Source organism: Tympanuchus pallidicinctus, unplaced genomic scaffold, assembly GCF_026119805.1.
Source record: "Tympanuchus pallidicinctus isolate F22 unplaced genomic scaffold, pur_lepc_1.0 scaffold1, whole genome shotgun sequence".
Lineage (NCBI taxonomy): Eukaryota > Metazoa > Chordata > Aves > Galliformes > Phasianidae > Tympanuchus > Tympanuchus pallidicinctus.
In genome coordinates, this window is record NW_026294618.1 from 31,154,008 (window position 1) to 31,181,809 (window position 27,802).

Consider the following 27,802-nt stretch of genomic DNA (forward strand, 5'->3'; position numbering starts at 1 on the left):
CAACTTTTTTGGGGGTCAGAAGGAAGAGAAAGAGGTGGACAGAGGAACACAATGCAGCTTGTTTTTCAACTGCTTGCTTTGCAATAAAAGTTTATGTTACAGCATCATTCGAATGAAATATCAGAAATTTCACAATAAAATGAGGTATGTTCTTTAGTATTCTTCACATTCAAAATCCAGAATTTCAATGATGCATTTATAAAGGGTAGCTAAACAAAGACTTGTCTGATTTAAGTGATTGTTGGGTAATAGGAAAGGTACTGAACAAACTGAGAATATATATGCATATTAAGTAAAAAATATATATATTTCTACATTCCTTAGTTCACACAATTCATTGCAATGAAGACTGGTGTAAAGCTGAAAGATATTATTTAAAACAACTTACAGATGTTTTCTGTGTTGAGGTTCATATAGTAAACTTAGTTTTTTCTAACTACATCAAGAAGCTGATATTTACAAATTTCCAAGTCAAAAGACTAGCTGTGAATAAATAAATGTTTTGCTTACCTGCTACTACTATTAGAAAACTGAATGCTGTCAACTTTGTCCTATGCAAAAAAAAAAAAAAAAAAAAAAAAAAAAATATCAAAAGTGATTCCAAACTAAACAAAATCATTATTTAAATCAAATACATATGTAATTTTAATAAAGTATTTACAGTATGAAACTCCAACTCTGATATCTTCTCTGGCTGACCTGATCCAAAGAAATAAACCCTAATGATGTGATCTGTACTCCCAGTAGCCAAAAACATTCCACCTGAGAAAAGAAAATACGGGTAAGTAATAATAACAAAAATGGGCAAGCTAATGATATTGCAGAATTTTCAGATGTGCCTAAGATTAAATATCTGTATTTATTCTCTTAACTGTACAGTTGTATCTCATTTCAGTTTTGTCTATAGCTGACCCTTCAGTAAAACCAAAAAAGGTTGGAAACTCAGAAGTTAAACTTGTGTTTAATTACCTCACATTTGTTGTCACATAAATAGGCATCTGGAGACATATTCAAAAGATTAGCTAACTACAGTGATTTGTTTGTGACTTGGCTCTCACTGGCCTCAGTCTTAGAGTAAATAGAATGGAAAAAGAACTCCAGTAATTCTGAAAATACTTCTCTGCCATTTTACTATTTTATCTCATTGTTTACACTGCATTCTTCACCAATTGCCAGTTTCAGGAATCAATGAAGTTCAGAGCATAAGAACCTGTTAATCAATGTTTTCTTAGTAAAACCCCTACAAATTCCATTTTAGGTGAAGATAACTTTCAGAATTGCTCTGAGGAAGAAGATTTTACCACTTTTTAAAGGACTGTGGCCAAGAAGCTTCCTTTCGACATGTTATGCTCAACTGTTGTCCAGAACTTCTACATTACCAGAATAATAATGCACAGATTCAGAACATTATTAATATTTAACATTTCTTTCAGTAACCATTTTAACTCAGTCTCATCTTACTAACAAGAAATATGCTACAGTAACTGCGTTGGACTTCACTTTATTCTCCAAATGGTTTCTTAAACTGAGACAAAGATTAAATAAATCAACAAATCAGTCTTTTACCAGCGCTAAAAGAAGAGCAGATCATTTGGACTCCGGGCCGAGGGCGTTCCGTAAACTTTGTTGGCCTCGGACTACAATAAAAGAAACAGTGAAATAATTTCCTACTATGAAGTAATTTTTTTCCTAAACAGAAAAGCCAGAATCTTAGAAATAAAGCACAGAGAGACAAAATTAAATATGATAGAACAGATGGCTGCCCATCTATAAACCATTTGCTGTGACTATGCTTCATGATCTGATCTTCAGGAAACTAAGACACACATATGGACCAAGCAATTGCATGTATCACTCAGAACTGTGCCACAACTTAAATCCCATATCTCTCTCCCCTCAAATATTGACATAGAAAACATTTTCCTTTAAGTCACCTGTGAAGTGGAAGAGAAGACATCAGAGCCAGTTACCCAAGGTTCAGTTTCAAACCACTGAGTTTATCAGAGCTCTGGTTTTCTCCTGCTATATGTGGCTGTTTTTACTAAAAGAAAGAAATAAAGTCTGGCACTCTTTGTAGGCAAATACATATACAAGAAAACGTAAATAAAATTTCACGTTTTTTACAGTGTTAGAAGATAAGAGTTTCATCAGAAAGCACGTATTATTTGCAGGTAGCACTAGTTCCAGATAACCCCCACAGAGTGTTACAATAATGCCTGGAAGCATTTAAGAAATTTTACTTCCTGCACTGTGCTTCCTCTCTCAGGTATTTCAATAGCTGATGTGCAAGCAGAACTAAAGAATCAGTGACTTGGCACTTTAAGAACGCATGTATAAAAACAAAACTAAATCAGGTCCTTCAATCACTTCAGTTCTGCTCACAAACTGCAGCAACCCCAGATCAGTAGGTGGTCTTGCACAGCATACCATCTGCAAACTTCGGTCCTTAAAGAATAAACTTGCTCGAGAACAGCAGCATTACACCCACAAGTGTCATCACTAAAGATCTGTTTAACATAAAAGAATGCATATTCATGATTTATCTAAAGTTTTCTCTTTTTAAATCAAAATGGCTTTTTTTTTTTTTTTTTCCTCAGCTGAAGGCAGATGCATAAGAGACCTTTCTCCACCTATCAGCTATCGCTATCTCAAAGAAAGTAGTAAGCATTAAACCCTGATAAGAGTTTATATACAAACATGCTGTGAACAGCAGTTAAGAAATTTTTCTCTAACTGTCCATTCAGTACAGGTTGTTTCTGAACCTTCCTTCAGGAGCTAAGATTACTCTTAACATCTCCCTGCCAAAAGTCTTTACAAGACACATTAAACAAGACAGATCTATCACACAAAACAGTTCAAATCCTTCTTAAGTGAGACACTAATTTAAAATGAACTATCAGATGATTCAATATGCAGCTTACATAACATGGAGCAAGTGTAAATAGAAAAATAGGCTGCTGTTCTCTTCCACTGTGGTTTGTGGACTCTGCCTTTGGAGTTAGGACAGCTGCAAAACAGAGCAAGTATGCACTTACGTTCTAGTTCAGATAATCAAATTCTCCAGCTTACATCTCTCTAATGTGTGCTATTTTAGGCATTAGGAAACAAGATTATGGCATTCTTTCACACTACAGCAGACCGCAATCTATATGACAAACTGGAGAATCAGTAACTTGGGGAAGTAAGGGAGGTGGACGAAAGGATAACATCTGGAAAGTTAATTGTTATGTTTTAACAAGCCATCTCACTCAAATTATACAAGCAGTTGAAAGACACTAAGATACCTTCAACACTTCACAGGTCCAGGAAAGCCCTGGTAAGCCATTTTCCTCCCAAAATGAAAGGCTTCCATCAAAACACAACTTGAACTAAGAGCAGCAGTCAAAAAAGCAATTTCACACAGAATGGCCCAGGTTGGAAGGGACCTCAAGGATCACAAATCTCCAACCCCCCTGCCACAGGCAGGGCCACCAACCTCCCCATTCAACTGTAGACCAGGCTGCCCAGGGCCCCATCCAATCTGGCCTTGAACACCTCTAGGGACAGGGCATCTACAATCTCTTTGGGTAGTATGTTCTGGCACTTCACCACTCATAGTAAAGAACTTAATTTGCACTATTTGCTTCAACCAAGGACAACAATCCCCCATACAAACAGCTCACAATTTATCTTCAATGCACGCTCCTAGTGCAAGAATGGTTATACAACCAAGCCATGCAGTCTAACCTCGCTCTGGACAAAAAGCAGCTTAAGCAAGATTTCTCAAAAAAGAAAAAAACAAACCAAAGCAAACAAACAAACAAAACAAACAAACAAACAAAAACCTCATCCAACTTGAGCACTCTTGGTTTACAAACCACCAGCGAACAAGGTCCAGCATATGTGCATTTTAGTGTATGACCAGTTCCCTTAACATGAGCTGCTTTCTGCACAAAAATGCAAATTCCAAGTATGCTACCACCCTGAAGATAGTTGAAATACTAACGTTTGCTTGTCCAAAATAGGAATCACAGAATCATAGGATAGCCTGTCTTGAAAAAAGGACCTTGAAAAGGACCACAATGATCATTGAGTTTCAACCCCCCTGCTGTGTGCTGGGTTGCCAACCAGCAGACCAGGCTGCCCAGAGCCACATCCAGCCTGGCCTTGAATGCCTCCAGGGATGGGGCATCCACAACCTCCTTGGGCAACCTGTTCCAGTGTGTCACCACCCTCTGGGTGAAAAACTTCCTCCCAATATCTAACCTAAACCTCCCCTGTCTCAGTTTAAAACCATTCCCCCTTGTCCTAGCACTATCTACCCTTGCAAACAGATGTACCCCTCCTGTTTATATGCTCCTTTCAAATACTGGAAGGCTATGAGGTCTCCCCCAAGGCCTTCTCTTCTCCAAGCTAAAGAAGCCCAGTTCCCTCAACCTTTCTTCATAGGAGAGGTGTCAAAATAATCAGCATGTTTTGCTGATTTTTTTTTTAAATAGAGCAGACAGAAGGCAGTACAGTGAGTTCCTCTATCCAAATCTGTGAGACAGTTCTGCTGCTCTGTGCACTTGGTCTGCCAATAACAGACTAACACTGGAAACTCATGATCCAAATAGGTGGCATAAGAATAACGAGAAAACACAGCATCTTCCTTGAAGCACTTACACAAATATTTTGCAGTGCAAGCTACTTAACTTCTGTGCACTGACAACAATTCTATCTCATACCTGAGGCAATTATCCATCAAGTTTTGATGATCTACGATTGATTTTCTCTTCTCCCCACTGTCACTTGAAAAAGGATGCAATTCTTGTTTCTTCTATTCTAACCCAGAATAGTAACAGAGATTAAATGTGGGGGAAGTTGTTGATCACTTTATTTCTTATTTATTTCCCTTTGAACCACTTTCACTGACCTCTTCATCTACAGAAACAATTATCTGACCCACTTCTCTATTTAGAAACAAAAATAATACGACTGGAATGTTACTGGAATGCCTCTGGGCATACTCTTTAACTGCCTGATTGGAAAGCTCTTCACTGAAAGAACAGGAGCACACAGGTGGCTCCATGCAAGTGAACATCATGAACCCACACCAGTCACAGAATCATATGAACAGTTAGTCGTTCTCTTTTGAGCAACACTGAGAATTTTGTGGCCTGCCATTCATTCTATGGCACAAATATCTACTGTAAAGAATCTTCCTGCAGTTTATGAAAATAGAGCCATTGCCAGAAATCTCCTGTTCCAGGCTATGTGTGAACAAAATATTCAACATGCCCCAATGAAGTTATCCAAACAAGGGGATACCAACATAGGATGCCTCTAATTTCAGAGATACAATTAATATAGCAACAGAGCTACTGGCAAATAGATTGCAGAAGTCCTTATGTTTAGAAGAGTTAAAGAAATAAACATTTGTCATGGTTTTGTGATTTTTGCCTTTCGATATTCCACATCATAATATCATGTGGGGCACTGGGACTTTAACTGTCAATGCTCAAGTCCTGGGTACCTGCCCTGAAGAGAAGAAGAACTCCATTCCCCAGGGGACCTTGTGGTCAGGGAGAGGAGGTTTAACTTCTGGCAAGGCCACCTGATTCCTCTTTCTCGCCTGCCCTTGGTTGTGGGCGCTGCTCCCGTCTCCCTGCTGCTCAACTGGACTGCGCATCTCGCCTCAGCGTTGTGGTGAGGCCTATCCACCTTTTGGACATTCTCTCTCTCATTATATTTGATTTATTAGCTTCAATTCTGATTATACTGTATTATAGTGTGTTATTTTGCATTCCAATAATATATTTAGTAAATTAGTTTGTTTCTCCTCAGATCGTGGCCACTGTTTTTAATTATTTTGGTGTCCCCTGTTTCCTTTTTTTGCAGAGGTGCAGATCCACAGATCCCTCCACTCTGCTTGTCATGGAACTGGGCTGAACCAGCCCGTAAACCGTTGACAACATTTGCAATAAAAAAAATAAAAATAGAAGAACCAGGATAAGGCCTATAAGAAAACAAAACAAACAAAAAAAAACCCAACAACAACAAACATACAAAATGCTTCATAATGGGCCTTAGGAATAAGATTCCTCTTTCCTTTGACAGTTTTACTGCTACTACTCATTTTCCCCAGCACATCACTGAATGGATATGGAAGGAATACGCCATGTTTCCATAGTTCTGGAAGTAGATCTAGATCTAAAGGTATAAGGAAGAACAATCAAACTCATAGAGGTTAGAAGTGACCCCTGGTCAGACATCTAGTCCAACCCTCCAGCTAAAGCAGGTTCTCTACAGTAGGATGCACAGGAAAGCATCCAGGTGAGTTTTGAATATCTCCTGAGAAAGAGACTCCACAGCCTCTCTAGGATGGTTGTTCCAGTGCTTGGTAACTTTTCAAAGGGACAATTGCCTCATCCAAAACTACAATAATCCTTACCTATTACTGAGGCTGAGTGTCCATGAACAAGGTCTTCTGGTGAAAAACTACACTGGATTCCCAGTTTCACAGTATGATTAACATGATTTACAATGATCACACTTAGAAAAGTTTATAGTTTAGAAAATTAAGTAGAACCTCCTGTAACTAACAAGGTTAAGAAGAGAGACATGGAGACTTTTCTGAGCGTGCAACTATTTCAGTATGCTATGTAACATACAACTATGTTCCAGTCCTAAAAGACACAAACATTTCCTATTTAGATTTAGTATATGCTCTAGTTTTCATGAAAAAGCATGAAGTATTTCAAATGCATAACTACACTAAACTGGAACAAATACCTACAAATAGTTTCCTACTTCCAGCTGTAGCCGAAACAGGGTGTAAGAACAAAAAAAGTACACAGTGATAACTTTCAGTTTCTTCTTTTATGCTTTCAACACGTATAATAACCTGTGACAAGGAGTTCCATAACTTAGCTGCATGTTAAAAGCCATCTCCTTCTGACTGTAAATTAGCTAGTTTCAGTTAATATCCTCCAGCACAAGAAGATTCCACAGCCAATTACTATACAACCTCTTCAGGACACTAGCAAATGTACAGGTCTTATTCATTTCATGCACTCACTTTCCAGACTGAAAAGACATACGTAGGTTGCTCCAAAAGTAATGCCTCCTATTTATTTCTACGGAAACCCAACAGCTACAAACGGCAAAATTACTCTACCTGATAGAGCACATTCTCAGCTACAAAAATAAATAAATAAATATGATTAAAAAAAAAAAAATCAACACAATCAGCACCATTAGTTGCACATCTTTGCCAGTGACGAACAAGAGCTTGCATGCTACACTTGCAAAAACCTGCAACAGTAGAAGTTATTGACTGTTTCACAGCGGCTATAATGGTCTCACTGCTAGCAAAATGTTGCACAACTAGTCTGTCCCTCCTTGGCCCAAGTAGACAGAAGACTGGAGGCATCAAATCCAGACTATAACGTTTGAGTGGTAGGACAGTCTCCAAGCAAGACCGGCAGTGTGCTCTACAGTACTCAAACTGGTATGGGACTCAACATTATCACGCTCCAAAAGAAAAGTTGTTGTCTTTGGCTTGATGCTTGAAGCTCAAACCTTGAGCACAATCACTGTCACAACATAGCAGTCAGAATTGATGGTTTGTCCAGATTCCAGAAAATCGGGGTGGGTCACCTCTTTCCTATCCCAAAAGACAGGGCACATCACTTTACCTATTGAGGGCTACATCTTCAGTGCTGAAAATTGACATGTCCCCACTCCACAGATTACACATTTTATCTTCAGCTTCATAGTGATAACATACATCTTGTCACTGTTAATGAAGCAATCCGAGAAACTGTCACCTTCGGCCTTGTATTGCTTCAACAGATCCTAACGAATTTGAGTATGGTGCACTGAATGGATCCACCTAGTGCACGCTTTGTGTACTCTAATGTTGCCACCATTGTTTCCTATGCATTCAAGCTAATATTAATCTCCAAAGTTCCCTGTCCATAATCCACCAATTAGCATGGACGAGCTGACTGAGATGCTCTTCACTGAGTGGTGTCACAGCTGTACATGACCTTTCAGAACACAGTTTGTCTTCCACGTCGCCACTGTCACCATTGAAACGCACCACCCACCACCCCACTGTGTATCCACTGTTCAGTCTCCATAAACATTCAGCAAATGCCGATGAATGTCAAGAGGTGCCATCTTTTCTGCACAGAGGAACCTAATGACACACCTTGGCTTTATATGGACTTCCATCTCAGACACCATTTTGTTAGACTGCCCCTCGGCTGTTATCTGTCACATGACAACAAAATGTAATGGAATACTCACAGTAAGGTTCAACCTCTACTGCCATATCACCTCCATCCACCTCTGACATCATGGGCCAACATAATAAAATAGGAAGCATTACTTTCAGAGTAGACCTCATAGTTTAAAGGGTCCCTCTATCTTCTCAAACTCAACACAGAAAATACCAGAACAGTTGTTAAGGACAGCGCAAGCTCCTCTCACAAAGCTACTCTGCACTCTCCTGTTGAGCAACATGAACTGCTGCATGACTTGGGTTACGAGACTAACTCCTTTCAATTCTGCAACATGCAACTGAACTGAATTTTTTTTTTTTTTTTTTTTTAATTGCAGACACTTTTCTGTGGCTCTTTACATATGAAAGCATTATAAAAATTAAAAAACAACACCTTAATTCTTTTAATATTTTCTAAGTGTTAAAATTTGTATTCTACATCTAGGAATTGAGAATCCTTACCATAACTGAAACCAGCTCACTTTTTTTTTTTCTTAACCTCAAGACAAATTTCATCTAACTTTAAGATTCACCCAAATATTCATCTCCCAGCTTATATAGCGTAAGCCATTTAAGTCTCATTAATTCTACTACTCTCTAATTAGGAAAAGGGAAGAGATCCTTGCTCAAAACTGAATTATCAGTGATTATTAACTATTTCTAATTTTACGCTCCAGATGTTTTGCAATTAAGAAGGAGAAAAAGCATTTGAAAGCCACTGAAGTTATTTTTAATACTCATAATAAAAAACGAATTGAGGGCTCTGGCAAGACTTTTCATATCTTATCCTTTGAAGGCAGAAACTTCAGAGTCAACTTCATCCACCAATACACAGCCCATGAGTGTCACCCTCCTTACCATGCTACATAAAGAGCAACTAAAAACAGGTTTTGGAGAGAAGAAAATGACAGACAAACAAACGAAAATTAACCCCATCCTAATTTCTTGCTAGGACATTACCTCCTCCCACTAAACCTTAGATTCTCAAGTCTAAATTGCAATCATCTTGTAGCACATTTTGTCAAAACTTTCATGAATTTTTGATAGAACAAAAAAGCCAACTTTGACATCATGTCGCTTTATTAACAGAGCCACAGAAACAAGTGGTTGTATATTGATTTAACCGTACAAAAACCCTCAGTGATTACTTATGTTTTTAACTTAGTCCTTAAAAGACAAGCAAGCAAGTTATAGCAACCCCCAGAAAAGGATCAATCCAACTATTGCACAGACAGCAAAACAACCAGTGACAAGACCTTTCTACAACATTTGTATATCATTCTTAATCACAAACAAAGAAATAGCAATAAATAAAATAACAACTAACTTTATTTTAAGGGTGCCAGCATCCCACAGCCAAAAGCATATTGTTCCATCTGCCCCGGTTGAAGATAAGTATCTCTTTGAGCCACTGCATAGTGGAGAGAACTGGGAGGAGGGATGGGGAAAAAAAAGAAGAGGTCAGTACTCCAACAACACAGTGCTTCTTAGAATAACTTTCTCCCTTCAGAACAATCTTTCTGGCTTGCATGAAAAGCACTCTGGCTTCTCCTTCCCCACAGCCCAAACTGTACAATAGCAAGCAAATCCAGACAGGAAGCAGAGCAAACTGTTCAGCACTGACTGCAGTTTTTACTCAATATATTGATACTCAAAATCACAGTCTGCAAAGCAATCATACTTCATAACAGAACTGTCCACATGCATCATGCAATTTTTTAAGAAGTTTCTTTTTTAGTTTTCCCTCCCACAAATAGATTATGCCTGGCATTTTGCTAGGATCAGATACTGTGACAATAAATGTGTCATTTTTGCAACAAGTACCATGAAAATTTCTTCTTCTTTCACAGCTTAGTTGCTCCATAGACATTATAATTTAGAACGTTCTCAAGTGGTTTCTCTTTCAGTCAAAAAATGCACGTTGCTTAGGTGACTTTGTGAAAACCTACCTGCAATGATGTTATAGATGCACTGTGGCCCTGCAGAACTGCTAAGGGTGCACAAGTTCGAAGGCACCAAACTCGGATCATTTTATCACAGCTTCCAGCAGCTATCATGGTGTTCTCGTAGTTCACCGCCATATCAGATATTTCAGCTGCATGCCCTCTCAGGGTAGCCAACAACCTGCCATCATCTGTTGCCCAGATTTTTACAAGGCAATCATCTGATCCCTAGAAATAAGGTAGAAATCATTAGCTGTTTCTATTGTACAGTTCAATTAAACAAAACTCAAGGTATCGAGCATTAGATTTTTTGAGCAGAAAAACAATTCTGATAACTATTCCCTTAATCTAAAAATCTTGCTCTGCATCTTAAGGAAATCTTATGTGATGAGACGCTGCTTTTCAAAACAGCTGTTCTGAAGACACAACAAGGGAAGCAGAGCAGGACTCTAGGAACAAAGAACATGCAATAAAAATCCTGTGCAAAGCAAACATCAGTATCACATTAATCCCCGCCTTCCAGCTGTTGGGTACGTCTCATCAGGTTTTACGTGAGAAAAAAGTTGGCTTAGACAACCATGCAGAACAAAGGTCTGAAGCAGACACAAAGTCTGAGGGCAAACATCTCCATCCCCCCCTGTCTGCGTGCGTATTGTATGCACTAGGACTTGCGTTTCCATTCCTTCTTGAAGCTCCGCAATTCAGAAGAAATTACCTCAGAAAGCCAAGCTTCGGAAATACCAATATTCCTGAGCTTGAAATTGCCAAAACCCTAAGTAAACTGTTGTAAGAGAAGTTACTCCGTTAGTTTGTACTTTATTTTAGCCTAAACTTTTCTCCTCCTTACCGATAGCAGCTATAACAGGAACCACTGAAAACAACAACAAAAATAAAACTAATACTCTCCATTGATAAATCTGCACAATGACTCAATCTTTCCTTTACCTTTACACTCCACACCTAAGGCATGTTAGAACACTTTACTAGCAGGTATCACGTTCCAAAATTTTGAACAGAGCCACAACAGTTTTTTTGAGCATTTGTTTTCAGTTTTTCCAATATCATCATCATTAGTGTATTACCATTAAAAAATAAAAATAAATAAATAAATAACCACGTATTCCAGTAGCAAGCAGAATGTAACTTCTGTAACTTCTCTGAGTTTTGCCTGAAGCAGGACCTCAATGGACATTTTACCCACAGTGCAGTAGCAGAAGTATATATTAATCCAATTATTTGCCTTGAATCTCAAAATACCTTCTGAATTACCTCAACTTCTTCAAATTTTACCTCACAAATCGTAACAAATATCTGCAGTTTTTGGTTTTTGCTTCATCGTGTTCAGGTTGCACGGCCTTGAAAGCCAAGTGCTGAATTGTTTAAATCTTGTTAATTTTATCTCTTCCTCTATATCAAACCCTTGAAACAGTCACTTTCCTCCACATCACTTTTCCTTTCTTTTGATTCAGACCCACTGAGTTAAGATCCAGTGAATGAACCTACTACACATTTGATCTACCATTATTGCAGCACTGAATTCATCTCAAATATCTGCATGGAAAGAAAGTACACCGCTTTCAGGAAAATTTTTTAGTCTATAGGTCGAATCAGGAACTCCCCAGTTAAGAACTTCTACAAGAAGAAAGAAGACCCAAGGATCTCTTAAATACTGTTACAGCTGTTTAAGTGAATTTAAGTGCAGTTGTGAGCATTTAATGCTTTTGAAAAAGCTCCAAATCTCACTCGTACTGAATATATTTATTCAGGCTAGTTTTACTTATCACCTGATTTATTCACATTAAGTTACCGAAGATTGAAAGAGTAGAAAAATAACTGGGAAATGCGCTCAGTAGTTCATATGTTCAGACTTACCCAATGCACAATTTAACAGGCTCTAAACTTGCTGTTTAGAGCTTACAAATAAGAGCTAAAAGAAAAAAGGGCAGCATTTTTTCCTCTAAGCTGTAAGTTTTAAGTAGATTGTTTTAGTCCCTTTGCTTCCTTAAAATGAACATACAAGCTGGCTATCAAGTACCCACATTACTCAACTAAGGTTTCAAACTCCAAATCGAGCCCAATCATTTAATTAAAAATTCTCATGCTCCCAAAGTAAGAGTCATCAGTGCACCAATATCTTCCAGTCCTAAACATTCTTCAGAAGTTTATATTGTTCTTTACAAGTACTGTCGTACTACAAGTTTTGTAAATGACAAGAGCCCTTAACAGAAAGTGAAATACACTTTTGCTTCAGATTTTTATTACAAGAAGGTTTTTCTGACAGCTCCCTGGGCCTGAGAATGTTTAACTAAAATTTGGCCAACAACATTACCTACTTAATGCAACAATGATCTGAAAAGTATTATAAGGTCAATCTGTTCTACACTGATTACACTGTAAGATTTTGAGCATGAAAAGGCTTGCATATTTGTCTTAGAAGTCTGGTTAGAACCAAAAAAAAAAAAAAAACCTAAACACAGAAGAGATAAAAAGGGGTGGAGTGAGTGAAATTCATGTGATAGATATAATAAATAATACTTTCAGCCACAAAACAGAGATTTGAAGCAAGAAGAGAATAGGGATCCCAAAACTTCCAAAGGAACTCAAAACCTCCAAACATTCCAGGAGCGTGGGGATGGAAAACACAAGTGGATTAATCTCTTACGCAAAGCAATAAATGCATGAGAACAGAGCCAATCCATTAACATTAATTACTTGCATCACAGTGTAGAAGTCTCAAACCACCAGTCCCATTTTTCTTGGAGCTGCACAAGTAATACTCTCTACAGCACTGTACATATCACATAAAACATGCTTCTGCAGTTCTCACATCGTAAGGATCAACATTATGAATAAGCTATTCACTTACAGCTTGCAGCCATTCCACTGGATGAACAGATTGTTCAAAGAAAATAAGTAAACAAATAAAAGACAACCCAATAAACTAAACCTCGCATTACAAGACCCCTAAAAAGCTGCTTGCCGAATGTAATTGATGGAGAGAAATCTGTGCATAGATAAAGAGAGACGCAGAAGAGTCAGAAACAAGGGCAGAAAAAAAAGTAAAGAAACAGAGAAAAAGAATGCTAGCTTTAGGACCTAATGCCACCTGGAGAAACCTCAGAGGTCTATTTAATAGCAAACTGAGGAAAGCAGATCAGCATAAAATCAGACTGCTTCCTACCAGCTGGCTCCAGGACAGCTATAGAGGCATGTGCTGTACCTCTCCCCTGTAGAGGAAAATTAAACTGTTAGCAAGTCTCAGCAAGAAAAATAACTACGGTAAGTTATAAATTCTGCAGCATCTTGGCAAGATAGTAATATTAGAGCTCAAATAAATCCATAAGATTCTGTCTGAATTGAATGGGATAATTCACAACTCTTAAAATACTATTCCAGTTCTACCAGCAAGGGCATCAGCTTACACCACAGCTTCTGTTTCCAAGGTTATGTCTGCAACTACTACAAATTATGTGGCTATTAAAAGCATTTGTCAAAAACAAATCCTAGAACAGGCTCAGGCCCTACAGAGAACTGATGACAGCATTACCAAGGTATGGAGTAAAACTGGTTTACTTTCCTACCATTACAGAGACTTGTGGGCTGCAGTGAAACTGCCAAAAACCATACAGATCGGTCTCTTTCCAACCACAGGTTATTACTCTCCTCTGCTTATTATTATTCCCTAGAAAGAGGATCTCAGTGGAGACAGGAAGATAAAGATGAGGGAAATAACACTGGCAACTTTCTGATTTGGAAGGATCAAGCAGTACAAGAACCAGAGAAGGCAATGCCTGCCCCTATCGCTAGCACATGGTTCCAAGAGATCCAAAACGGCCTCCAATAGTAAGGTTTCATTCACTGAAGGCTGACAGTTCCTTCAGTTGTGTCTTTGCAAGTAAAGCTGTATTCATTGCAGTTAGGTTGAAAACAGAAAACATCAGGTTTGTATACTGGGAATATTTTTGTATATTCAGAAGAAAAAAATTAAAAACATCTTAGAGGCTGATCTTTGGAAATCTCTTGTGAAATCTTTAACATAAGGTAAATAGGACCAGTCAATGCATGACCTACTAGCTAGCAGGAAAACTGTTTTGTGTCCTGTTTTCACCGTCGTTAGGTAAACCAAGAGCATCTTCTTCCTAACAAAGATAACATCTCTCAGAACAGTATGACTCAAAAATGTGCTGAGATCACTTTTTATTTCTTTTAATTTGAAGCAGCACATAAATAGAACTTAAATGTGGAGGCTTTCAGTCCTTCAGAGGAAAGGAAAATGCAGCTTCTACAACCAATCGTAAAACTAAAACAATCTCTTACCTAGCTAACGTTGCACTAAATGTTGGAGGTTACAGAGTAAAAATCAGAGCAAGAACAATTCCCTATTGATACACACAAATTTATATGCTGGTAACAGACATGTCTAGAATGAAATCTGTCTTCCTTTTGTTTATAAATTCAATGATATATGCCAACTTTATCAACAAATTGCATCACCACAGCAACTAGAACTTGGATTTTACTGCAATATGGAGTAGAACACTTTGGTATTCTGTTTGCCAACAGACATTTAAACATCTACACAAAGAACACTGGATTTATCCAATAACACTGAGGTAAAAGATTTTGATCCAGCCCCACAGAGGAAAATCCATCAGCTACAATTACTTTCCATGGGCACTTTATTCAACACCAGATTGAAATACTTTTGATCTGAACCCAAGATCTTTTTAAAGCAATTATACCTTGGACACCATTTTATCTCTCAGCAAAGGACTGCCAGCAGAGCTCAGGGGTTACATATGCACAACTGCTCCCCTCATTTTATTCCAGGTTCTTCTACTTTTCTTTTAGAAATAAACCGTTGTTATAGTCAAGAGAAATGTCTCTCTAGCCACTTTAAAGTCACACTGCAAAACACAAGGGAATGTGCAACTCTACTCTTCATTACAGATGCACTCAAGGGAACTTTAGTAAGTCCCTCAAAGACAACAGATTTAAGAAACATGGGATTTAAGAAAATGATGAATCATAAGACCTTAACAGGGAGTTCCAGGCACTTCAATGAAGCACAAACAGAAGTTTCTACGTAGAGTTGAATAGGACGAACACTGGGGATTTTTATGCTTGCACACAAAATCCCTAACCCATTCTGCCTTGTCACATCTAAAATAAGCCCACAGCATCAGAGCAACACTTTTTCTGACAGGTGAATCATGCACAAACTAGAGGACATGGTAAGAATTTAATGCCTATGACTGTTGAGGGACTTTAGCTTGTCAATGAAAGCTAAAGAAATATTTAGCTTTCAAATCTTTACTATGAACAAGTAAACAAACAGAAGTCTGCCTGTACTTCTATAAGTGCCACAGACCCCGCAGCTATACATTTTTCCACACAGTGAATTAAATAAATTGTATGTGGGCAGAAGGGCAAATTGTATTCACAACCACGTTAAAAGCATGTGAGAAGTTTGAACTGCAGTGTCAAACCAAACTGCACTTCCACCTGCAGTGCTCAAGTTGTCTGTCTTGGCATTCCAAAGAGTGCAAACAAGCTCCCAGATCCACAAACGCACCACAGGAATCCAGTAATAGTGAGAAGGCAATAAATGCCACCAGAGCATTCCAGATTGACACAAGGTGTGCATTTATATGATCCTTGGCTTTACTGAAGTTGACTCCTTACTAAGGAATCCAATTATACTGATGTGCATCATTTCTCCTAATTCCCATTCTTTAAGAAACTTTAAGAAACATTCTTTAAGAAATTTTCAGTACTGATTTCAGACATCCTCAGAGTAAAGAACAAAAAGAGCAAAAATAAACCAACCCACCAAAGCAACACAGTGAAATTAGCTATAAATACTGATAACATTCCTATAAAAATCAGTTCCTGGGATCTCACAGATCACAATTCCTCATAAACCAACATTTGTTATAAAACACTGCTATTTTCAACCTTCTATCATCAACATGCTGTATAAATCTACCAGCCTATTAATAGTAATTTAAAACGTAATAAAAACTACAGAAAAAAGGCTAAAATAATCTAACTACAAAACGATTACCTACCCTGACTTCTAAAATTCCCTGATAGCAGTCTGTTCTTTTCTCTTTCCTAGAGAGAAAAGAACTTTCCTAGAGAAGTTTTTGCCTTTCCTAGAGAAGTCCAGAAGAAGAAAGAATCTGCACAAGGTAATTTCATGGAAAATAACTGCAGTTTTCTGACTGAACTGCATGGATCAGCAGTCACCAGCACATTCAATATGCTGAATTATCTTAACATGTAAACTGGCACCGTTATGAAAATTCATCTGAAAGTAACAGCAGCAAAGCATTCATCTGGTACTAATAGATGTCAGCACACTCAGGTTTGGGCAACTATGCTATCTATACTCTAAAAAATTAGACAAAAAATATTTATACTCACAGTAAATATTCGCCTTCCAGTCCGATCGAAAGTTACACAGTATACAGAAGATAAGTGTCCTAAAATTCGTTTATGCATCTTCATATGTTGGTAGACTGCAGTTGGAACAAGGCGTTCAAGTCTGTATTTTCCATTCAGTTTTCTTGAGAATAGGGTATCCACTACCAAATGGGGAAAGAAAAAGGAAAAGATATTTATATTGGGTTCATAAGCCAAAACACACCTGCAGAAGAGAAAGTTCATTGCAGCACTGCACCACATGAACACCTTACTACAGTAACTCTCTCCATTTACTATCACTGGGGAAAAATATAACACAAAAGCAGCCTATGATACAAACATTAGAAAAAGTACTAAAGTGCAAGGCAGAGCATGAAGATATGATACATCAAACCCCCAATTTTAATTGCCCAAATGTGTGCTTCTTATTTTATACCTAGAATGGTATTCAACAGGACCAAAACAGCTTCTACAGAGGAGAAAACTACCTCAGATTTAAGATGCGTACAAGTATCCACATAGCTATTAACTGCAGACCAGCAAACATTCAAGTCTTCTACAGGACAACATGTTTTTAGACAATTACAATCACTTACTCAACCTTTAAAAGACAACTCTTGTTTTGAATAATATTACTACTTACTATGGTAAAAAAAATTAAAATAAAAATAGAATAACCACAACAAAACAAGCAAACAAAATCCAAAGATGATCAAACTTAGCAAATTCTCATGGAAAGCTCCGATTCTGACTAACAGAACTTTGTTCAGAGAACTTGGGTTATTTTTTTTTCCCCAAGTTATAAGCCAGGGAGGTCCAGAAACCTTTGTTGTAACAAAACAGAAATCTTCATTCAAAATAAACATCAGCATTTCCAATTTTAAACTGCTATTCACACAATGATAAAGCAACAGAGTATACTGTTTGAATGCATGGATACGCACACACGTTAGCCAAACGGTTCCCCATACCATTATCAGAGCAAAGAAAAAAATGGCCAAAATGGCATAAAATATTTTATATTTCATACAACTGTGACCAGCAATATGCAAGAAGTAAAAAATAAAAAATAAATGCCCAGCAATATCCACAGCATCATGCATGAAAACAAAGACCTATCACTTCCAAGACAGGTAGCTGCTACTGTCATTATTACTCTGGTTAGGCATTCCTTACGCTGGACCAAGGCAACACCTGTCCTAGTGAAGTAAGCAGGACCGGGCGCTGGTCTAGGCACTCAATAACCTTTAGCATCAACTGTCTACAAGCCTCTTGCATTGCCTGGCTTGGCCCAGGCAAATGAGACAGAAGTTCATGAGTCAGCACAGGTCAAACTTCTTTCAAACTGGATAGCAGCTGCTCTACATAGGAGCAAAAGCACTTTGTGGTATGGATAACTGCCAAGACTTTTGGCTTCAGGCCATGAGAACAGCCCTGAAACATTTAGGTTACTGCATATGTAGCCCAAGGATTCAAGGAAGTTTTCCTTGTTCGAGATGCTTTGTGAAGGAGAAGGATCATTAGCTGTAGAGTGAAGCACCAACTCAATGGACACTACTGCCTTAAGGCTCTGCTATAACCTCTTCAACCTACCCTTCTACAAGAACAAGATGCAGCTGCATTTGCTTTATAACAAAGCTTCTGCTTGCCAAAAGTCTACTTCAAAACAGCAGGAAACCCAGATTAGCTCAGTCACAAGATAAATCCAGTTTCTGCTTCCGACACATCAACCTACAGTAAAAAGGCATCCCACACCCACCACAAAGAATAAAACAAAGTCAGAAAAGTATTTGTGACAACAATGAAGTGATCTTCCGCAATCTCAGCCTATTCAGAAGTTACCTTTTATTTGCTCCTAATACAAGACGATTCTTGCTTGGAAATCAGCTTACAGCAATGCCTTCAAATCAATTCATAGCTCACGTAACAGAAAAAAACGTAAGCTAGAGTTTAATTTGTAGATATGTTCTGCCAGTAAGTTTAAAAACAAGTGCATTCTTTAACATAAACACAACAAACTCATCCAAGCATTTAACTTCTAACACCTGAATTTATGGAAAACTCTACAAATGTAATAGAAATCGATTTCAAAGATAGATATATATATTAATTTAATAATCTCCATTAGTAAATAAACAGAGCTTAAGCCAATATTTCTGCTGATATTCTTGTTGCTGTCAAACAGTGACAGGCAACTTGCTACAAGTTCACAGATCTCTGGGGATCTCAACAGATGAAGTGTCCCCAGTTCAGTAACATCAGCCTACTGCAAAATAGGAGCAGCACGCAGTGACAGTGGAAATAAGAAAACCAAGTCTCACAAATTTGCATTGCCTAAAATTTATATTTAAAAAAAAAAAAAAAAAAAAAAAAAAAAAAGCATTACCATTTCAAAATGAATCTAAGTGAACTAAAAATTAGTTTTACAGGGCAAAAAGCAGCATTATAAACCTGTATCTATCACTGCATCTATCGTTGCTCCTCAGTTTCCTCAATACAGCTGTTTATTTAATCTCATTCACTTTGCCAAGGGATTCAACTCACTTCTCTAGAAGTATTTACACATTTTATTCCAAATGTTTATGGCTCCAGGGTGACACCTGCCCACCTTGTTAGCAGAGGACCCACTGCTTTTTTCCTTCAGAGTACAGGCAAAAATGAAAGAAAAACAGCCACATCTTATGCAAGAGAACAGTAAAACTGATTTTTCCAGTGCAAGTCAAGGTAAGAAAAACTACCAACTGTTAATAATAGTGCCTTCGTACTAATTATATGTCTTAAGTTTAAAGGAGTAGTTACTTGTATCTGGCTTTACCACCTTTGTATAGTCCTTAAGCCACTTTAGCTTGATTTTTGCTGTATTTAGGGAAGACTGATTTTAGAAACTCCTGTACAGCAGTTACTCCTGTAACTCTCATTTGAGCTCTACTAGCAGTTTTCTGCTTTTGCTTAGGTTCTGCTTGGCTTCACACAATTGAGTCAACATGAGCAAAGGTGATGATTCAATCACAGGAAGAGGGACAACCTATAGGCAATTGAACAGCTGCAGCGGGAGCCACTTGCAGTACATAACCAGCCAAGGCAACAGTATAAACTTTATCCAAGGAACACTTAAGAGAACATTGTGTCAACCAAGAGAATAAAGAAGGGTTTGATGCGAGAACAAAGCTACACAGCAGAGACTGGCTGGCTTTTGCTTACTGGAAAAGCACTGTGAAGTGTATGCTACAGAAATAAATACCACCCAATGCCTGGCCAACTAAGGAAGTTAAAATTATCTTAGCTCTCTATGCCTCTTGTACCCATGCACAAGATTGATCCTTAGTAAGAAAAAAATAAATCACAGATGTTACCAGCTGTTGTGTGTACAACACAGAATAACATTTCACTTAGTCCTAATTGACATTTTGGTTATATAAAAAAAAAAAAAAAAGAAAATCAGGATTCTTCCTAGTAAATACTGGAGCTGCCTCATTAGAAAAAAAACAATGCCTTAGAAAGCTACATACACTACAGATATTCAAACACGTAAAACACACATTTCCACAGAATGTTATTATTTAAGTTGTTATGAATTATCAGTTGCTTATTAATACAGAATGAACTGGCTTGCAGGTTTTAGTCCTGTAACTGTCTGCTATCACAGAATCACAACTTGTCTGAGGTTGGAAGGGACTTCTGGAAGACACTAGGTCCAAACCCTTGCTGAAAAGTAGGGACACCAGAGCAGGGTGTCCATGACTGAGCCCAGTTGGGTTTTGAGTATCACCAAGGACAGTGCCTTAGTTTCAGCTGGGACAGAACTGTTTTCTTCAGTGTTTGGTATAATGCTGTGTTTTGGTTCTAGGAGAAAAACAATACTAGTAACACACACCAATGTTTATAGTTGCAGATAAGCAGCATTGTACAGAGCCAAGGCCATTGACAGCAAAGTATCCAAGGAGCTGGGAGGGAACAGAATTTGGACAGCTGACTTAAACTGGCCAAAGGGATATTCCATACATCAAGCAGAAGTGGGGGAGTGAGAAACGATTTTGTGGTGCAGAGCCTCCTGCTGGGTCAAACCACAACAGGTGGAAACTTCGTAAGGCAGTCTGTGGTCAACATTATAGTGAATGAAAGTTCCCCGGTGTTTAGACAGAACCTCTTGTGTTCTGGTTTGTGGCCACTGCCTCTTGAGCACCACAGTAAAGAGCCTGACTCTTCATTTTGTGTCCCACATCAGGTATTTATACACACTGACGAGAGTCTTCTCCCAGCTCTCTCAGCTTCCCCTTAGAGGAGAGGCACTCCAGTCCCTTCATCAACTTCACGGCCCCATGCTGGACTCTTCCCAACACAACTCTCTCTTACATCCAAACCAAATATAGCACTCCAGTCATGGCCTCCCCAGTGCTGAGTAGTGAGAAAGGACCACCTCTTTTTGATGAAGTCAAAGTCTTTTTGATGTGAATGGAAAACTGGGATATTAAAAACAACCTAGTGAAATTGAACTTCACTTGGTTGGTTTTGTTTTGTTTTTTAAATCTCATTCCTACTGTTATGATTCAGTGCTAGTAACAACATAAATCTGAAAACCGCACACCTCAGAGTCAAGATCACCTTACTTTGCTTACTTTGTTTGCCTTGAATCAGAACAATTCAAAATCAAACATAAAGCTGCTGAATGCAAAATGGTAGGAAATTTCAACAGAACATGAAGAAAATTGTCACAGGCCTTCTTTTACTCAAAAGGCATGCAGCAGGCACCAACTTGAATGCCTCCAAAGTTTTAGAATGTCTCTATCTCACCCAGTACCCAAAACAAAACTAGCAACAAAAATGGCAATCTATATAATCAAGATAAATGCTGGTATCTGACAGACATAGCTGTATTAATTACGTTGATCTTTTTATTTCCCCCATGGATTTCTTATCTTAGTTTTATCAAAGCAACCAATTTGATCCCTTTATTTATATAGTTTTGCCCTGGAACATAAATATGCCTTTTAAAGATGAGGGAGCACAGTGTGCTTTGCCCATTGATAAACAACATAATTTTTTTTTTTTTTAACCAAGTATAAGTTGCATTTTAAAAGCATGCACAAAATCACTGCGGCTTATGTATTATTTTCTTCCATTCTGGACTTGAATTCAATCGACGAAAGTTCTATTCCACAGAACAGAAACCAACTTTGTTCCTTTTCCATTCACACAAAAAGTGAATCTGGTTCAAGAGAAAAAGCTGGAAGGACACCTGAAGAACACATTATTTACAACTCCTACCCATAATGAATCGAGTTTCATAACTTGAGAAGCTAGTCACACCTCTAATGACCTTACAGCACTTAGGGCTGTTGAAAAACAATAAAGCAAGACTGCCTGACTCCTCCTTCTACTGTCAAAGCTAGTAATATTAAAAGCACCATGCATTCAGGCTTCCTCCCCCATGCCCCTTCTGTAAAGATGTTCAAAGTCAAGAAGGCAGCTTGAGTTGACTTCTGCTTTTCTGCTATTTCTCTGTTCAGCTTCTAAACTCCATGCATAAATCTAAATCTTCTGGCTCACAGGTAACAGCCACCATGGTAAAGCTAGCAATTTGAGCGAGTCAGGACTTGTCTATGGGAAAGTTAAAGCATACTGACTCCCCACAGGAGTGTTTCTGAGAATACAGAGTCTACCTACATCTTAAGCTTCACGTATGAAGTCAATTTGCTCAATGGAATTAGGTGTCAAATCCTTAACAATTCAGAGAGGGGAGGTGAGACACTTGGAAAGGCAACAACAAATGAAAGCTATCCTAAGTACTTCCAACCTGATCCTTGACTTCAATATAACCCCACTTACATTCCATGTTTTATTTAGCCATTGAGTTTCACTCAAAATATGAGTACCTTAAGACTTCTTATTTCTTCTTGCAAAAGGTTTCCATTTTAGTATAATTTTCTTTAGACTTGAATAAATAACAAATGTTACTTTTACACAGGTACTTGAAAATGTATCACATTTGTAGTATAAAAAAACTAAAAGTTGGTCTTTTGGGTTAGTTTATTTTGGGTTTATTTTTATTATCACAGGGAAATGGTTATACAGCATAGTCTGAAGTTAGCTTTTAAGCCTTAAGTATTTACTAAATTTCTGAAAACAAACATCTGCACTGCTTTTAGAACATGGTGTTCTGTTTTCAGCCCAAACAGCAGGATAACTGAATAGAGAAACTGAGAAAACAAAAAAATCTCTCAGAACTTTTCCTGAAGTGGACTATTCAGCAAAACCAGGCAGATGCATTAATCAGCCAGGGAACATATTCTTCATTAGCAGAGAGTGAGCAGCCAGTCTCACTCAGGTCTTCACACATGAATAACCAGCTTCCCTAAGAGCTCTGAACTCAGAACTTCAAGTTTTGGCTTTGTGCTTTTCCAGAGCTCCTGAAAGTTACTTAAAAAGAGTTCCTTTTTCTGCTTCTGCATCCCTGAAGGTCTTTACGGATCTTTAACAAAACAAAAGAATCATAGAACGGCTTATGTTGGAAGAGACCTTAAAGATTATTGAGTTCCAATTCTCCTTTTTGATTTTAATTAAACACAGAGAGAGATTACTCATTACACAAGTTTTGGTTTTCTATTATATTCTAGACATACACTGTAGATTTCTGGTGAAGTACGTACCTGTCCAGATGTATTTTAAGTGCATATAAGTTAGCTACAAGGCTGCTATCATAATGTAGAAAAAAAATTAATACTAAAGCATATAATAACAGTATCATGATTGCATTGGTTCCTAAAGCTAGGAAATGAACAAATATAGCTACATGTTTAGTATATGTAAATAAAGGAAAAAGCCTCCACAAAACAGACAGACTTCTTTTCCACTCCCCAGTCATTAGTGGGCTCTCCAACTGAAATATACGCAGCCTGAAGAATAAGTTTCCAAACAGCAAATATGTAAAACACAGCCTTCCTACAGGAATTTACTTAAGAATAATTTCAATTTATGAATTAAGTGTTACTCCAACTCCCAGTTTCACTGCAAGGATTGGACTAGAATAGGATTAATCAAAAGCAAATGCTTTCACACACAGGTCTGAATCAAACATTCAAAAAACAGTTGAAAATATGCAGTTACCAGCACTTATTTGGATGTTCGGAAAAGGAAATTATTGGTCATGGAAAAAAAGTGGTACGTTGAAGTAACTGTAATTCTGCAGATATTCGGTGCTCTGCAAAAAGTTTCCATAAAAATAACATTTACCTAGAAAGCCCTAGTTTTTCTTCCATAAAAAGACTCTTGAGAGTTATTTCTCCTAACAGTCAATTTCTGTACATGGCAATTCTACAACTTCCTTTGATACCTAAGTGGCAGACCTCATGCACTGGTCCTGTCCCTTGAAAAAAAGCACACCATGGATTAAGCTACAGTACAAAGTAACACAGAGCCTTCTGCTCTAATTTTTTCTTCAAGCACATTTCAGTATACATGCCAAGTACAGAGAAAATCAAGACAGTCACCACCAAGGAAACCTTCACTATCAGACAACTCTGTCTTCCACACACCTTGCAGGTAAGGCTGCTCACCTGGCCCAAGATTTTCCAATTTTCAGTGTTCGAGACAATGCACAGACACTTGAGATGAGAAGTATTCAACAACAAACATTTCTTCCCCCACATCTAGAATACAACATGGAAGCAATTCTTTATAATTAAATATTAAAATGATATCTGTAAATAAAATCTTGTTGATGTAGGGCTTAAGAGAATTGCCTCAAGCCAACACGTTTAGTAGGTGAGGAAGTTTTGAAAACTTAGTTCTAAATACCCACCAAAGCCACACTCCTTTAAAGCCTTCAAATAACAAGTCCACTAGAACACCAAATACTTTGCCATCTGACCAAATCAAGGTTGGCAGCGCTCAACCTCAAAAGCTTCTTAGCTGTAGCATGTTTCTGCTTCAGCTATAGGACAAAACCATAATCCTCTGGGAGTAATTTTATTAAACATTATGTGTCTTTAATATTTGATTTTGCGATTCTTCAACATTAGAAATAATCTAAATATCCAAATTGAGCTCTTATCCCCATTCATTAGAAACCTAACAGGGTAACAATATCCCAATAACAGAGTTCCAACTTCCAAGAACTGCTACAGCAAGTTACCATATTGAGTGCGCCTGAAGAGCACCCAGCTGTGCATTTCTACATTGTTACTAGCTCTCCCAATGTATCTTCAGCTCTCTGTTTTCAGCAAGCCAGGCTGCTGTGAAGACCAGGTTTCTATCTTTCAGCAGCAAGGTGAAGCATCACAGCATTAACGTTGCTTAAACAACTCAACTTCAGGTTGGCCCAGAAACCTGCTGCTACTGCAATATTTACTCCTCGAGGCATCTCAACTCATTCAGTCACCTTTAAGTTTCCCAGGTCCTTAAATTTCCAAGTGTTAAGAAAAATAAAAGTGCTTCTACATCTAAAAAAAGAATTCTGGATTGCAATATGTCCTTGCTTTATGATTGAAAAGAAATCTGTATAACATTGCTGCTGCTCATTACATCTATAGAAAGATTCTAGAGAATGTATGTTTGTCCTCCCCCCCCCCACACACACACACTTAGAGGTCAAATGATGTTTGACTAATCGTGTGCTTAAACAGCTTTCAGGAAAGAAGGTGTAAATTAGCCTGTTCAAGGCATACCTTTAACTAACCACTGTTCTGTTTTTAGAACTAATTAGATGCTTGATCTACTCTGAAGCCTTGTAAGATTTTCTGAATATGCTTTTCTGCACATTCAGCTGTACATAATTGAAAAAAAAAAAGAAAAAAAGACCACTCCCTGACTAAACTAATATTAGAGAAGTACTGGTAGCAATATACATCATGTTTTGACAGTTTTTCTTCCCACAGGTAGTTTTAACACAGAACAGAGATCAAAATATCACCTTAACTAAAGCTTAAAAAAGTAACTAATGATATACCTATTACATATAATATACATCATGTATATGCATGCTTCATGACACAACACAGCCAACTAAAGCAGAGCTATGAAATTACTCAATGGACCAGAGAGCAGAAATGATCACTCCTACAAGACACTCACAACTTTCCAAAGAAAACATCACCAGTCCATGTGACTTATTCTTTTTCTCCAATAACAGGTATAAACTATGCTGTCCTGGTTTTAAGTTGGTCCACTGCACAAATTATTTATCTACTGACAGCATTATTATACCTTAAACAAAATGAGTTTTATTGGTATTATTCACTGTTGAAATGTAGTTTATTCAGCCGTATGCTTCGAAGAGAAAAATATCTAGCTTCAGAGCAGAATTGACAGAGCAGAACTTCCACATACAAACATGCAAATATGACCAGTTATGACATCTGATTAAGCATTAATATTCAGTGCAAGGAATATGACACAAACAAGGACAAACAGAACTCTACTTCGCACTCATCATTACGACAGTCAATTACCCTGGGAGTCAGGTTGTGCAGTGGCAGTGCCTCAGTAAAACTGACTTACCTATACTAGGTGGACTGCCATAGTTCACAGGTGACTCCGGAGGCCTCCCGCAATGTAACGCAGCAAGAGCAGACCCCTTCCACACAACATGTTTGCAACCTGTTTCAGAAGAATTACACAAAGAATGGAGAACAGGATTTTCCCAGGCACGAAATAGCAAAAATTCTCAAAGCTCTCACACAGTTTTCATACTTTTGTTCGTACGAAGCAACGACTGTCTGCCAGCTCCTAATAACGTCTGCACTCCAGGGACGCTCTGGGGGATTTCTTGCTCTAGAAGCGGCCCGAGTCGATGACATATTTGAAGCAAGTGATCGGGTGCCAAGTGTCGGTAGTATTTCACCTATTGCACAAAAGAAGCAGCAAAACATCGGATAAAGAAAAGCGTAATATTTCTGAAGAATTCCTAAGCTTGTTTTTTGTTGTTTGTTTTTTTTTTTTCTGATTGTTACACAAATTCATATACCATTATTTTCTTTAGAAGATAAAAACATATAATGACCTTTAAGAACAATAACTCGTTCCAGCTGGTCCTAATTAAATTTGCTATTCAAAGTATGCTACTTGTAGAGAGATCTGTTGACATTTATTACTGTGACTTTAAAGCACAGTTGTTCATAGACTAATAAGCTCCTTTATAACAACGAAAAATGTATAAGAACAAATTCAGTATTACATTTAATTGTCTGTCTGGTCAATTTCAATTACCATAACATAAGATTAAGAAAAGGACTCTAAGGAATGCAGTGTTTACAAAATTACTGAAAGGTTCGAATACACTGAATACGTAACGTAGCTCTGCAGAAAATGCACCTGGCACAATGGCATTCAACTCACCAAGTTTGTGGGGCATTACTGAAACTCCACAATTTGCCTTGTTTCCTTTTTTTTTTTTTTTAAAAAAGATGTAAAACATCTAAACCAAAACATTCACTTGAGGAATTCAACTTAAAAACTGTAGTTTAACACAGGAATACACCCACCAGCCACGACCACTTTCTGTCACTGCTCAGTTTTCAGCTGCACAGAACCAAACAAGCTCCTATTCTCAGCAGCAGATCTCCTTGCCACTTGACTGCATCATCAAACCAATGTGATCATTCTATTGAACTACCATAATTATAGACCATCCTCTGCAACACCACCACATACATCTTTACGTAAAAGTTTCAAAACGCACGACAACAGTAACATGCTATTAAGCACAAAGCTTTCAGATGGACATTTTAAAATATTTCTTCTTCAGTTATTGCCAGTTTAAATAAAATAGAAAAGAATATTTAAAACAGAAAAATGAAGAGGGAGAATGAGAACTCAATCCTCTGCTCTAGTACGGGATCTGGCACACAGTAGTTTGTCCTTCACCCAGCCTGAAGCATGACTTCACAGTACTGCTTTGCAGAAAAGACTTGCAGTAAAAACTTGTGATGCTGTGTTATTCTGCAACTACAGAAGGCCACGACTGGCATTTTAGGCAGATGGGTCCTTCTGTACTGCAATTAATAGGAATATACCTGGTTCTTTGTCAAACAAGCTCCCATCTTGCTGACACGCTGCAGTTGCTTCAGGTATTCCAATGATTTGCTAACATACAGACTGCTCGTGTCTGAGGGCCTGGAAGAGCTCTGCTCATACCTGGAATTGCCACCACCCCACGCTTCAAGTGACGAAGGAAAAGCTGTCTCTT

The 27,802-nt window shown here is 37.9% G+C and overlaps 1 protein-coding gene across 2 annotated transcripts in view; it reads right to left on the reverse strand.

Moving 5' to 3' along the window:
* Nucleotides 1–27,802, reverse strand: part of PHIP (pleckstrin homology domain interacting protein) — a 100,111-nt gene that overhangs the window by 63,232 nt on the left and 9,077 nt on the right. For both annotated transcript variants that reach the window (XM_052694345.1, XM_052694334.1), the window contains exons 5-12: nt 26,308–26,458; nt 26,116–26,214; nt 16,621–16,781; nt 10,198–10,419; nt 9,576–9,676; nt 1,567–1,637; nt 662–762; nt 511–551 (exon numbers count right to left, since the gene is read on the reverse strand). In XM_052694345.1, coding sequence (XP_052550305.1) covers nt 511–551; nt 662–762; nt 1,567–1,637; nt 9,576–9,676; nt 10,198–10,419; nt 16,621–16,781; nt 26,116–26,214; nt 26,308–26,458 — 947 coding nt within the window. The remainder of the gene's footprint in view (nt 1–510; nt 552–661; nt 763–1,566; nt 1,638–9,575; nt 9,677–10,197; nt 10,420–16,620; nt 16,782–26,115; nt 26,215–26,307; nt 26,459–27,802) is intronic.